Below are 14,869 nucleotides of genomic sequence, written 5' to 3' on the forward strand. Positions count from 1 at the left end.
CCAAGCTAGGCTGACCTTTAGTTGCGAGGGGCTGTTTTTGAACTACTTAGACTGCAGCAACTACAATAATAATAGTAATAATAATTTCCTACTTTCACATGGCACCTTTTAACTTAAAATATATCCCAGTATGAACTAGTAAGCAACAAAGCACAGAAAGACGTGCTACCAACTCAGGACGGGAGGGGAAAGCTAATGCTATCCGCCTGCAAATGTGGAGAATGTTATGGCTGGCAGATGATAGACGGAAACCAGAATTTTGGTGGAGTGCTATGGCTAAGTATATATATATATAATTATATATATATATATAATATATATATAATTATATATATACACACACACACACATATATATGCATTGACTCCATAATCACCATTTCAGGTAACATTCCCTGGTGCTTTCCCACAGGTCTCCCAGTGATGCACTGGGAGAGCCCAAAGCAGCCTAAATCATTTGCAAAACTGGAAAGTGGCAAGAGCTCAGGGGTCCAAGCGCTGGAAACGATCCAGGCAATACAACGAGAAATCACGGGAAAAACATTACTCTCTGTCTGCGCCAAATCCCTTGACCATTTGGGGAGAAAACCCTGCACTTCCTTGTACCTCACTTTTTCCGGCTTGTAAAAAATCGAGTGATGGTCTTAGTCCTCCTCTGCAAAACACCTTGAGACCTACGGCTGGAGCAGTGCCACGCTCGTCCTTAAAGCTGGAAAGGTTCACGCAGCACGTTGCATTAATCTACTCCTTACTGTGCTACCTAAAATTGCAACGCACCACCTTGAGCTACTAGGACACTTTAAATGTTGTGTGAAACATAAATTTGCCCAGTTCAGTTAGGCAAATAAGCGACGCTGTTTATTATGCAAGATCTTTCACATCTTTATAGCTCATCCTCTTCTAAAGGAACGCATGACTCAGATGTAGCAGTTATTTTAAATTAAAACCGCAAGGTAGTAGACACTGAAGTTTTTCCCTCCCCAAATAACGACAAATTTATGCACCACAGAGTTGTATCTGCAGACCAAAAGTCTAGCGTCCTACTTAAAGCAGCATATTCATGGGCATAGATCAGGCAGTAATTAGGTTCAGCGAAAACCTGAAAAGATGCACTGGACGCATTCAAATTTAATTTATTCACCAGCTTTTCAGAGTGTTTTTGCAAGAAATTAGGAAGACACAGATTCTTGGAAATGTCTTCTTCACTGAGAAACATGGAACAGGAGATTTATATGGCGTATGCAGCCATATAGCTCACCAGCTTGAGTTTAGCTCAAACCAGGATTAAAGGTCACTAGAAGATTTTATCCTTAGGAAGTTGGTTGCTCTTCTTCTGAAATAGGCTGATGGTTACAGTGTGCCATGGACTGGGCAGAAGGGTGCAAAAAGGGGATACAACCGCCGGCACTGCTCATCCTCTCCCGCGCCTGTACCACGGCAGCCCTGCATCAAACCTAGTATTAAACCCAGTATTTGGGTCCTAACAGACCCAGAGCACACCCAACGCTGCCCTTTCGCTGGCCTCACCCTGCAGACGATGCGCGGTGCCAAGGCCCAGTGCAATGAAGATAGAAATAAGAAACCTGGAATTAATTTACACTGCAAGCACTGCACATGTATCTGTTTTGTAACATGTTTCAGAATCATGAAAAATAACACACATCCTCTCAAGGCTTTCCTGGCGTTTAAAATTCATGTCAAGAACTAGGAAAATTGATGACATATTTATACTAAAACTTTTTATGTGGTCTTTAGCTTTTTACTGTGACCGATCAGTGTAATATTTAAGTGTCTTTTGCATCATGTCAGCAGTAACAGAGAAATCCATAGTGTCCTGAAGTCTCTTGCTCTAGCTTTTCAGGAGCAGAACTTCTCACACTGTGGCTTTTATTTTTAGGCTTTTATTTATTTGCACATATGTGCTCATAAGACCACTGCACAATTGCACTTTAGTTCTGACATTGCTCAACTGTCAAACATTTTCTTCCTTTGAGCTCCACGCCAAAGTGCGTGAAGGTTTCAGGCTGGTCTTCAAATCCTTCGCAAAACCTCCCACTATGTTATGAGCAAATAACTCAAACATTAGAATAGAATAGAATTAGAAACACTCTATAATAAAGTTTTTTTCGGAAGCTGTTGTTCTTTAACAAAGACACACATCATGGTTTATGTGATAAGCAGATAAATATTGTATGTTTATTCATTTAATAGAAAATTGGAACGGGAAAGGATTTGAGTGCCGCAACACTGTCATAAAAAGATCGAAACTCATTGATGGGAGCTTTAATATGCAGCTGAAGAAATTGGATACCATAAATCTCAAACTGACATTATCTTGCATTATTACAGAGGTATATTTCTTAAATGTAGGCACCAATCTTGAGAATACTTAAACATGTATGCAATTTCATGTCTAAGTATTATACCCATTGATTAGCTCCTGTGTGCAAGTGCTTGCATGACTTGACTTAAATTTTTCAATGGGTTACATTTTTTGTCTTGGAGATCATATATTTGAGAGGTTTGGCGTATTATTCAGATTCAACAATGAAATTTGATTAGCTGTTTTTTTTCACTTTTATTGAACATTCAGGCTGTTTTAACCGCCTTTCTATGTGCTCTTTCCGATGTAATGCCGACATTACAAAAACCAGATTACCCATTTATATTTTAAAAACATTTGGGTTTTTTCGTAAAGTTCTAAAATATTCGATATGTAAATGCTGGCTGGTGTACTGAGGAAGTCAGCATTATAGCAAAGATTTGCCTGCCTTTTTCGACTACTGTGCAATATGTTCTTTTCCAGCACCGCCTTTGACTGAAAGAAACTATTGTTTAAGCCTCCTAATTCTCATTCATTAGCCTGCAAAGGAATTTTAAAAGAATTTAAAAAAAAAAGAAGAGGGACATATGCCTTCCTTTTTGCATTTCTTGTTTATGCTGAAGTATCAGGAAACTTGAATCCAATTTTTCACCTGTGTTCCTGGAGTGGTTGAAGGTACTTAGAAAGAGGTTGGATTTACTTCGTGCCGGAAGTGAAAGCTCAGGCATTTTTCTACATAACCTACATAACCCCAAGTGTTTATTGGACATGAACATTAGAGATCTATTAAGAAAACCACAGTCTGAGTAAAAAGCCCTTCTCTTCTAATGGCTGGTCTGCATATGGGTTTTCTACTAAGATAAGTAAACTGATTCACGGAGTTGAAGTTTACGCATTTCTTTAGCATAGATATAATTGGCAATGTGCCCACATAGTCTTAGCTTAATTCTGAAAATTCATATACAGTTGTAAATCATAGCTAAGCTGCTACAAAACTCTGTACAGAGACAAGCCCCAGAGCCAACTACTTCAATCCCGTAGAGGTGTGCTGTCATTTGTACTAATTCCTCACAGCAGCAGCACCTGGGATCCCCACTTCTGGACCAAGATCCCCCTGTGATCAACGCGGGGATAAAACATGGAGCAAAAAGACGCTTAAAAAAACCCAACAACTTAATTTTGCTACAGCTCCCGTCAGTCACAGAGATCTGCCATAAACAGGAACTGTGGAAACAAGGAGAGGAAGGTTTCACATCTTGCACTGAAAATATCATTACCAAAACCCACTCTCTACCCAATCTCCCCCAACTTTCTCTAATATTCCTCTTTTGCAATTGTCTTTAAAAAGCACTCCTGTTAGAGGATCTTCACAAAGACCTTCCTGGACTCCTGCACAGTCTGACGAGGTTGGGCTTGCTGCGATACTTTTCCGTATTAAAGCGGCTGTCTTCCTTGTCATGGTCGACGACAAGAATACACAGTGAGGCTGATTTATGTGGACAACAGGTTTGGGCAGTCCGGTCCGCCGCGGGATGTTTTCCTCAGCTGCTCCCTCCCTTCAGAGGTATGCAAAAATATCAGGGGTCAGGAGAAACCTCAGCAGCCGTGCCCGGCGCCCCATCCCGCCTGCGCGGGAAACCCGCCTGGTACCCGGCCAGAAGCCACAGTACGTGCCGCTCCGTCTACCAGACACCTTATTCCAACATACCGCATCGAAGCAGCAACTTTCTTTGGGAACTTTTCTTCTTTCTCTTTCTGGAAGGCCATTTTCTACTCTGCTCGTGGAGGATGAAGAAAATTTGACTTAAGAAGAGTTTTTTTCCCCCCCTTTTTTGGCCTACTGTTTCTTTATCTTAAGTCTATTCTGTGCAGTCCCTGGGTTTAATATTAATTGAAAGAGCCTATCTATTCCTGTCTTCAGCATGCACTTCAACATACTGCAGAAACTTCAATCGCAGCCCCTTATAACTTTTTCTTTCCAAACCAAGGTACAGTCCTGTATTCTTCCACAGCTCTTCCCCTTCTTGCTTTCTTGTAAGTCAGTGCTTCAAGCCCTTTACAAGCTAACCTTCTTAGACCTCTTACCATAGCTTAACCCTCCCTGACTTCATACAAAATCATGCTGCTCTTCTCTGGACCTCTGCCCTTTTCTGCAGAATGGTGCTAAATATCGGCAACCGGAGTTTAAACATGATCAAAAAAAGTCCTTCTTTAAGTGTCACAATGTTTCCTTGAAAGCTATATTCAATGCTCCCATTTGTACAGCTTTGCATTTTCCGCGTCTTTTTGACCACATTGATACAAAACACCACATTAGTGCTTTTAGGAGATGTGCGCTCTTCAAATCCTCTCCTGCTCCCGAAGCTTTGCAAAATACATTCATTCAACATCTATGTTCACTCGAAACTCAGATTTACTCTTCTTGCTCACGGTTTGCTCTACCCAGCCGTATCACTCGGTATTGGATTGTTTTCTCCAGGTTATCAAGGTGGCTTTTCGCCCATCCAGTCCCGTCTGCACGATCCAAAAACTTGGATAACAAGTCAGTGGCTCTTTCTGCCAAAGCCATTTACATAGAGAGTGAAAAAGTATCGATCTCCAATAGCAGCCGCTGTGGTTCTCCAATCACCATCCCCTTTCCTCCCCTGACCCGTAACCTCTCCCCGCTCTCATCTGCCCTCCATCATCTAACCCGCTCCCGTCTCCAGGCGAGAACGGGCCTGGCTCTGCTTCACCAGCGCCCGGACGCATTAGCCTCCCATGCAACACCGTGCCAAACGCCCCGGGGGAATCCAAGCTGATTACAGACACAATTTCACACCTGTCCACCTTCGGAGAAACCTTGCAAGATTTGCCGAATAAGAATTACCTGTTGTCAAAATCAGCTCGCACCTGTAACGTATTTTCGAACACTACTTGTAACCCATGTAAATTCCTAGAATTAAGGCTCTGCTTTAAAATTAAACATCCTGAAGTTGGAAGCTGAAGGGTGGAAACTCAACGTTATCATTCTCTCTCCCTCCCCGCTGTGCTCGTATCTAACAGCCAGGTCTGCTTTTTGTCACGTTGTCATCTGATACTCTATACAGCAGTAGCTGGTTAAAAAAAAAACGCTGGGCCCTCTTTCACTCCGTGCAGGAAAGATTTCAAGCCTGACATTGCAACAGGAAAACCCTCAGTGGTAATTACTAAAATTCAGTCTGTAGCACGCACGCCTAACGGCCGCGGTCCCAGGTCCTGCAGGTCGCACACAGCGCTTGTGGTCCTGCCACCACTCATTAGGTCTCGAAAGCTGAACAACGTCTAAGTGGAAGCACAGGAGGACTCGAAACACGGCCCCGGCGGGTGCAGAGCGCGCGGAGGGAGCAGGCTGCCAGCGTGCTGGCTTTCTAAGAGCCCCTAAAATATTTCCGGCAGCTGGAAAACGCAGCTGATGGCGACCGCTTGGAGGAGCGCAGAGCGCGACCTCCCGAGTGGCTGCGGCACCCTCGATGCTCGGCAGCCTCCTCCTCATCTGACAACAGGCCTGTACGGGGCTGCGAGGGATCGCCGAGGGTGCCGTTGCAAGGGCGCCTTCCCCCTTCTTTCCAAAGCGGAGACTCCCGCGGCAGCAAAGCGGACCCAGGGTCACGGCGCTGTTTTAGGGGGCCTTGATCCCTGCTGGATTTAAGATGGATCTAAACCGGGGCCAGGGACCAAAAGGACCTTGTGGATCTGGCCCAGGGTGGTCCTACACGGCTGAGGGATGGCGGAGCCCTGGGCCGTTTGCTTCAGCTCTCAAAGTTGGCAGGGAAATCTTTCGGGGTGTCGGGGTATTGCAGAAGCTCTCACTACCAACAACTCCGAATAAGTCATCTCTCTGCCCATAATAAATTATATAAAGGGAACAAACTGGACAGGGAACCCAGATGGCCGATCCACCTAGATTTTGAATTCCCTCGGCCCACAGAAGCTGAAAGTGCCATTTATTTCAGTGTTACAGGATTTACTGTGAATATTTTTTATGCAGTTTACTTAATCTCCTGGATTTCTGCTGTTGCAGAAGGAGGAAAGGTCTTATAAAACAACAGGGGACAGCTATCGAAAGCCAAATGACCTTGCTGAGCTCCTTCGTGCATCCAGAAAAACCTTCCGAGCTGCACATTCTGGAAAGCACGACGCGATTTCTGCTTACAGAGAATAGCCTAGCCATCGCTCACCGAAACGCAGCCTTTTCTGGGGTGTAAAACCCACTGAGCAAAGCCGCACAGCGACTGAGCATGTAGGGCAGGAGAGGACAGGATTTATGTGCACGGAGGATCCCCGAAGCTGAGCTCGATATTCACAATAGCAATGCTATTTCCATGCAAGACCTAGGGAAATGGCTCCTCTTTATTTTAGATAGCGAGAGCTGCAGTGGACTTTAACGGAAGAAACAGGTATTTTTCCAAAGTGAGTAAAACTTGGCTTTCCATCTGCCTGGCTTGCTCCAAGTTCAGCTCTGCGGAGCTGGCAAGTAATGCAAGAAAGTAGGAGACAACTCAACGAGGCCGTCTGTAGTTGGGGGGAAGGACAGGCGGTCTTAACGCCAGCAGAGGAGCGCGGGAGCCAGCCGATGGCTACTCTTGACAGAATTGCGGGCGACTCGGATTGGAGCTTCATAAACAGCTCGTCAGAGAAAAATTCTGTCCAAACTGGAGCGGTCCCTTTGGCCCAGCTAACAGAACTACCCAGCCCTTGCCTAAAAAGAGAGAAATCTTTTGCAAATCAAAATGCTCTTCTTCAAAAAAACCAAACAAACTAACCTGCCCCCCAACACACATGCGCAGTAACTCGAAGTTGCACATTCACCATTGCAACTCTGGGCTTGCAAAATGCTCAGAAAAATTTCCGGGTGATACCGGCCGGTGACTCTGCTACATACATGACCCACGGCCACGGTCACGCAATGAAGAAAGAACGGACCTTTCCCACTGCCAGCCGACTGCAGACTACCCATACTAGACGCACTGTTGCACAAAAGCCTGGGAGATGCTGAGGGACAGCAGACAGCAAACTGCCTGGGATCACTCCGGTCCATCCAGCCCAAAGGAAGGAAAGTGGTTGGGTTCATCATGAGGGTGTATAAGGAGAGTTCATAAGGAGAGCACAGCATTAGACCACATCTCCTAAGCAAAAGTCAAAGCTCAGCTTTGATAATAAATCCCATATCTTTGTTAATAAATCCCATTTGGAGAGCACAAAGTATTCCTCATGCATCCTTGATCACAACAATAATTCATCAGGGCAATTTTTTTGCTCGCTTGTTTATAGCAGGCTCTAAAAAAACTCTCACAGAGATTCCTTTGGATTAAGAAAGTAAAGATTCCTACTGGATGAAGAAAGCAAAGATCGCTCCTAGTCAGGAGAAAACTCTGGAGGTTTCTATATCTGGCAACCTCGCTGGCAGACTGGGCCAGAAGGAAGGGGAGAGCAAGCGTGGAGACACGCTCCTCTGAGGTTTCCAAGGGAAAAGGTTGAGGCTCCTCCAAGAGAGGAGCTTGCTGCTGAGTCAGGGAAATATAAGTCTGAAGGTTGCTCTGGCTCTCTTAAGGATTAATTTCATTTACTCATTAAAACATATAAAGACTGGAGTCACATAAAAGCATCATCTCTGCTTGGCGGAAAAAAGCCCAAGCAATAAGAAAAGAAAAAAACAGCATGCAAAAAGAATATTGAATATGGGAACTACATGCCTTCATAATTAGTCGACAACGATTTGCATGACCTGTGCTTAATCCTCGTGCCGTCAAGCTGCCTGGCAGACAGGTACAGTATTTTGGGAAACACCACAGAGACGGGAATCAATGAGTTTCTTCTGTCTAACCACAATATCATTCTCACTTCATTTACTGCTTAGTGGGAAAGTATTTCTGTGGCCCAGGAATCAGCCTTTTCCAAATGGACGAGCCTCAAAGGTCAGCATTTTGGTGGTTTAAACTAAGGAGGAGCTTGCTCATCCATAGCAGCCTGGACTGCAGAAAATCCCATGCCTGACCTTTTAATACTGTCTTCTCTCCAGCTTGAAAAGAAAAAAGTCCCATGGTGAGGGCACAGGAGTAGAGGTCTACATGCTAAGATGCATCATCTTTTCCAGGGAACAGAGGGGGTTGGAAGCAGAACTGAAAAACTGCAAGAAAAAAATACCTTTGGTTTCCTAAGTTCCAATGGAAGAGAGCAGTCTAGTATGGGGATGTGATCAGCGGGAGGGGACGGTGATATAAACCCTTCCCAGATGCCAAATAAAAGATCCATTTTTTTTTTAACGTGAAGCAATTTAGGTAAGCAAACCAAAAGGAGCTAAAAGTGTGCAAAGCCAAAAAAAAAAGCTTAAATTGGGGCAGCAAAGAGGAGGCCACTGAGAGGACCCTCAACACCAGGCAGGGGAGTAAATTCTGAGTCTTGGCAGCATTTTGCACAAAACCAGAGGAGCACCCAAAGTCATGCAGTGTGACTCAAGGATAAAATCACCTCGCAGGGCACTGGAAATCTCCGGAGAGTGCTGTTTTGCACTATTAGTCAGCTGCTGGCCCACAAAATCTTTCAATGCCATTCACCATAGCACGTGTGCTTTAAAGGGTTTCAGAAGCAGTGGTAGGAGTGGATGCAGCATGAATAAATATCTAGTAACCTTATGACCAGGCACACATGCGCATCTAGACATGCCTCAGAGCTGCGCTCATTATTTGTAATGCTAGCAACAATTTAATATACAAATCCTAAAGATCTGAAAGTGCAAATGAAAATACACAACTATTTCAGGAGAAAAAAAGCATTTTGTGGAGCAAAATATTCACTTTAAATCTACAAATAAGCATACATTATACTTGCATGCTACAATGCATAAAATTCTAACATACCTAAATATGTATATATAGTTAAACAAAGCAATATAGTTCAGGATAAAGACTTAACATGTACTTGAAAAATGCAGGAGGGGAAGAAGCCTCTCTTTTAGAAAAATATCAGTCCTTAATGAGACTACAAAAATCAGATTTTGGAGAAAAAGGCAGGGCCACTCTCTTTTTAAATTTTGTATTGCCTCTGGAGCAATGACATAGCAAGAGCCCCAGCACTATCCTTTCTCCCCGTCTGTATCCTGAAAATTATTCCCACCTGCAGGGTAAAGAGAGGAAACGAAAGGAAGTCGAAAATTATGTTTTTCATGAGCTAATCCCAGGAAAGTGACCGCTCAGGTTTCCGCGTCTCTTGGCAATAATAATTTAAACAAGGACGGCAATCTTTTGTTATTTTTTGCACAGCTGGACTGCTCACTTCCAGATAGCAGACATTGAAACGGCAATTTCGAGAGAAGAGCACGGCAGCAATCGATAGGTATTTGGGAGGTCTCTGCTCTTCGGGCGGCTGCATAGCTCAACACAGTCTGCTTCAAAACAGACAGCCCGGGCACAAACCTCTTTGGAAATCCCGAAGGCAAGCAAGATCGTCGAGCAAAAACTGAAAGCAAACATTGAGCACAACTACCGTACCTTTACTTTGGGGAGGGTTCTGACTTCTGTCTCGGAGAACATTAATCTGGTAGACAGCTCCGTAAGGCTCAAAAAGTTCTTTTAACTCTTTTTCCGACCACGAACGGGGAATCTGTCCAACAAACATCTTAATGGCATCTGGGTCTGGTTGGTCTGAATGATCCAAAGCTCCATTCATCTTGTTAGCTGTGCCGTTACTAGAGAGTGGAAAAGGAGACGAAAAAGAAAAGGCAAGTTAAGAGACCGCACAGTTTGAATGTGCACGAGATGCAGAAGATGATGTCAATGGGCACAAAGCAGAAAAAAAAAATTGGAGTTTTAATTAATAGCATAAGTACTACGAACAAAAAACCCCAACGCGATTACATTTTTCATCGAGTCTGGTTTTCTCTGCAGGCTGCTGCTTAATGGCTTTATATAAGAAGAGTGCTGCACACCGCAAACTGGTACTTTTGCATCTTAAAGCAGACGGCAGTTGCAAATAAGTGAAGATTTCTCTCCATGGCTGCTGTAAACAGAACCGCAGTGAATTCTCCCTAAACCAGCTACTGGCAGAAATAAGGCAGCGATGGGGTGTGTGTGCGCGCGTGTTTTGTAATAAAGTCACATGAAAGGAATATGAAACACTTGGCAATCTGTCAGATGACTAACGCAAGATGCCAGCAATGAATTTGCAGATTGTGTGAAGCATCCATGTGTGCATCAAATTAGTACGATACTGCCTAGAATGGAAAACGCTCCGGCTCCGCGGCTGGCCACTGCCGATTAGTTGCCTACGCTCTTTCAAAAGGGAAAGCAGTCTGGAGAGCTCCAGTTTAAAGCACATTGTTTACTGCACCCGGGCACAAGAAGCACAATTCAAGAGGAGAAGGCAGCGGCAAAATTGCCTACTTTGCACAGAAAGAGAAAAACGCAACTTCAAAAAGTTTTGCTGCTTTTGCTCTATGCAAAGAATACTAAATGCTTCAGAGTTTTCACACCCTGTAAATTGCTACCCTATCTGATCTCCAGATGTGTATTTAAGTTCAAAGCAACTATCCACTTTGGCAGGGGGGAAAGTACTTAGTGACAAAAAATAACCTGCTCTGGGAGAAAAATGGCATATTAGGATGTAGGAAGAGTTGTACTCTTGTAAGAAAAAACAGCCATTTTAAAGAATGAACAAAAGTAAAAATGAAAAAACCCTCATGTCATTATTGCTAATTAAGGACAATCATTTTGACTAATTATTTGGCTAAGGATTCCATAAATAATGATTATTTTTAGATGCTTCAGTTTCAAGCAAGAACGAAGCACAACCATTCGAATGTTCCCCCTGTCCTTCCGCTGTGGGAAGGGTGAAAACGGTCCGTTTTCAGCAATGTTGAAAGTTGATCATCCCCAAATTCAGGCATCTCTGAGCTGTCTGCTACTTTTGAAAAACTCAGCCTTAAATATAAATTCTTCGTTTGACAATTTTTCGTGAGAGAATGCCCACAGGAGGACTTGGAAAGGCAGAAATCTCATATTTTAACTCATTCAAACTCATATTTTACATGTTAAAAAAAAAATCTGACAACGGCAAGAAAACAAAACAACCCTGTGTAATTTCCCTGCCTTGTGGCTGTATCTTGTGCAAAGACAAATTATCTAGTTTTCTTATTTTTTCATCTCCTTGCATGCATAATACATCTCAGCATATTAATATGCCCCTATTAACTTTTGCACTTTCCCCAGTTACTGTAGGGAGGAGAAAGTTATATTAAAGGCACATTTGAAACCAACTCTGAGAAGTTTGATCATCACTTTTGTCAAGCACCTCTAACAGGGACCAGCAGCCAACGGGATATATCGCACTCATTTATTAGACAAAATTCTTGGTGATTCTGGTGGGAGTTTTGAACAAGAGACCGAAGGATTTGCTTAAGACCTTTCATGCATAAATACCTTGCTGTAGACCTGCTCTTCATTTTGAAGATCCTTTATAGGTCCCAAGCACACTAATGCTGCCACTCAAGTACCAGACTGTGGCCATACTCACAATGACAAGAGGCAGAGAAGGACAAATGCAAGAAAACAATAAACAGAGGCCCTGATCCTCAAGGCTACCTCACGCAGACAGCCCCCGAAGAGACGCTTGGCTCTGATGAACCTCTATGTAGTGCTAAAGTTCACCCACCTAAAGCTCCCTTTCAGCTAAGGTAAGTGGAAGCATCAGTAAGTGGTGGGGTGTTCATATGACACATGTCATCATGATTCCTCCTGGCCTTCACAACTGCATATTCCATCCATCCATAACACTTAAAAAAAAAATCAAAATCCAAAACAAAACAAAAAAGCCCCCCAAAACAACAAGTGACTGACTGACTTGAAGAATGATCCTCAACAGGAGCAGTGTTCAAGACTTTCAGTGAGTAGCAGGCATCTATATGACCTTTATACCTCTAGAAAACCACCCTACTATTTCTTTCATAATCTCCTATTTGTTTATGCACAACCAAGTGCATTAAAGAATCTCACCAGCAGCAAAATAAAATATATATATTCCAACCCATAGCTTAAAATAAGCAAGGAAAATGCTCACACACTGTTTTGGATCCACAAAGAGAAGAAGAGGTAGAAACTTAGCTGTGTATCCGCTGGCTTTCTCCTGTACTCATTCAGCTATTTCCCTTCAGAAATCAGCTTTGCTTTTCCTTTCCTTTATTCTCTACTTTGTTTACATTAAAAAATGAATTATGAGTTCATTTTTAAATTATGCCCTTCATCACTTTTCTCCCTTGGATCCCTTGTTTAACATATCCACACACAATTACTTACATTAGCCCCAAATTACTGCAAAGATCATATTTAATAGAGAATAGCAAGTTTATTCCTTGGCTTTTTCCTTGACCCAAGCCCCCTTTACCACCAGGCGTACCAAGAGCACCACAGTTTCCATTGCTAACGAGACAACTTTTAGGAAACCGCAAAACCTAACGCATCTAACTGTTTACTCAGGTTAATTACTCAGCTACCATTAAGTTCCTGTTTTGAGCTAAGGGTTTAGGCGCAAGCCAAAAGCTATTCTAATGCAAGAAAATACTTAAGCACTTTCTTCCCTGCAGTGGAACTGGAGTGGCATTAAATTGCCCTTATTCTTTAAATGCTTTATTGGCTAAAGATGGTTAACCGCTCTCTATGCTGTGATGCAAGGCTGAGGAGGACACGTTTTGTCACTCGCTTCCTGCATGGACTTGGGCAAGCCATCAAAACTTCCCCAGCGTAACTTCAGTCATCCACTGGCAGCTCTGTGAACCCAGAACTCCTGCAGATTTGCAAAAAAATCCCCCCAAGAATAACTTAAGCTTTTCTTTATAATCCTTTTCCACCACTCACACAGGGGTTTTTCTGAGTTGCCAACGTTTTGGGGAGGGGGACAGGCAGGTTCAGACCTCGGAGACGGCCCTGTTCCTGCGAGCACAGCTTGACAGAGCTTGAATTTCCTCCTTTCTAACCCAATTTCTTTTGCCTCCAGGGCAAATGAAGTGATCGCCCGTCTCAGGGCAGTGGTCCCACACTCTGCGGCGGGGTTCAAGCGGTGCGTGACCATCACCGCCGCAACAGCTGTGGCACTAACAGCGTCACCCGGCTCGGGCAGCAGCTATGGCCAACTCGCCCAAACTGAGCCTGGGGATAAAACAACAGGGAGATAAAAAGGAAAAAAAAAAGTGTTATAAGTTCTATTAATCTGATCCCTGAAGTGCACTCTACAGCCCACCTGCCGTACGATTTAGCTACTGCATAGCTTGTTTAGGTCAACACAAAATCCAGCCACCTATTTTGATCCCTTAGCAAGTAATTCCTGCTAAAGACGACTTCCCTTCTCCTCTCCCAACCTTCATCTTCACTCGCTGGCAGGTATCGCGCTACAGTCCAACCTATTAGCCACTACATGTTGCAAAATTTTTTGGTGCTCATCTTTGCTGGCCCCCGGGGCCTCTGAGGAAGAGGCTCCTTCCTTCCCCTCTTGCTTCAGCCAGGAAATAACAAGGCAAAAAAAAACAAACCACCCAACCTAAGAGCAAAACTTTCCAGGAAGAGCCAAAGCAATACTTTTGAAAGCTTAAGACTATTTCGTGAAAGCAGGAGCACACAGCGGTGCCGAGGGGACGCTAATGAGAGTGGAATTCCCTGGCAATTACTGTCAGCACCCAAGCGATGACATATATTAAAAAAATAAATGAGATTACGTAGCTGGCTGTCTCTGCACTGCAGCAACCCTTCCCTCCCGGGCCAATTTAGCCCGTCGGACTCGGGGGGACCCAGCACATCTCCTCCGCTGACAAGGCGCCATCTCCACCAGGGAGCCCAGCCCCAGGGCAGGGATGAGGCCACCGAGGCGCTGGCTGCTCTCTCGTGCTTTGCGCCGATTTGCCTACTAACAGCCTCACCACGGGGCCATCGGCACGGCGGGCAGATGGGGCCGCTCTCGGAGGAGCCAGGGATGACCTGCTGTTTGAGCGGGAACGTGGGAAGGAGGGAGCAGGCGCCGGCGCCGCCGTTCCCAGCCGCGGCTCCCGCGAGGCTCCGGGTCGCTTCAGGACTGGTGGCGGGATCGCCCGAGTTCGCCAGCACTCGGATCTCTGGTACTAATCCAAGTGGCTTTCCATTAATAACACGGCCGGTGTGGAAACCTAGTTGTTATGGAGACCAAAGGGGTTCACACGAGACCCATTTTTCAAGTCTATTTTTAATGCTGGCCAGCACCTCTCCGGCTGTTCTATTTTGGTTAATACCTCTCGCAGCGCTCACCCGATTTCAGTTCTTTTATCACTGCGCTGGAGATTTGCCTTTTTCGTGTTCTGTGCTCTAAGCCTAAAAAGTACATCCTTTGCCAAGCGTGTTTAATTCCCTCTAAGAGCTAAAACAACACGATAAAGAACAGGTTGCGAGGGCACAGACCACTAAATCCACCCCGCTGCAGAGGCATGTTCACGGGCATCACAGCTTTACAGCCGTAAATATTTACAGCTGAGCCGCGGAGTTGTTTTTAGGGTCGCACAAGTCGACAAAAGGGA

The 14,869-nt window shown here is 44.4% G+C and overlaps 1 protein-coding gene across 8 annotated transcripts in view; it reads right to left on the reverse strand.

Annotated features, from left to right (window-relative positions):
* CELF2 (CUGBP Elav-like family member 2) overlaps positions 1 to 14,869 on the reverse strand; it is a 345,481-nt gene that overhangs the window by 110,723 nt on the left and 219,889 nt on the right. For 6 of the 8 annotated variants that reach the window (XM_067317361.1, XM_067317320.1, XM_067317315.1 and 3 more), the window contains one exon: positions 9,831 to 10,027. In XM_067317361.1, the coding sequence (XP_067173462.1) occupies positions 9,831 to 10,027 (197 nt within the window). Of the gene's footprint in view, positions 1 to 9,830; positions 10,028 to 10,196; positions 10,239 to 13,187; positions 13,207 to 14,869 lie in introns of those variants that run through there. The other 2 variants (XM_067317355.1, XM_067317348.1) reach the window with 2 other exon arrangements.

This window comes from Apteryx mantelli, chromosome 1, assembly GCF_036417845.1.
Source record: "Apteryx mantelli isolate bAptMan1 chromosome 1, bAptMan1.hap1, whole genome shotgun sequence".
Taxonomy (NCBI): domain Eukaryota; kingdom Metazoa; phylum Chordata; class Aves; order Apterygiformes; family Apterygidae; genus Apteryx; species Apteryx mantelli.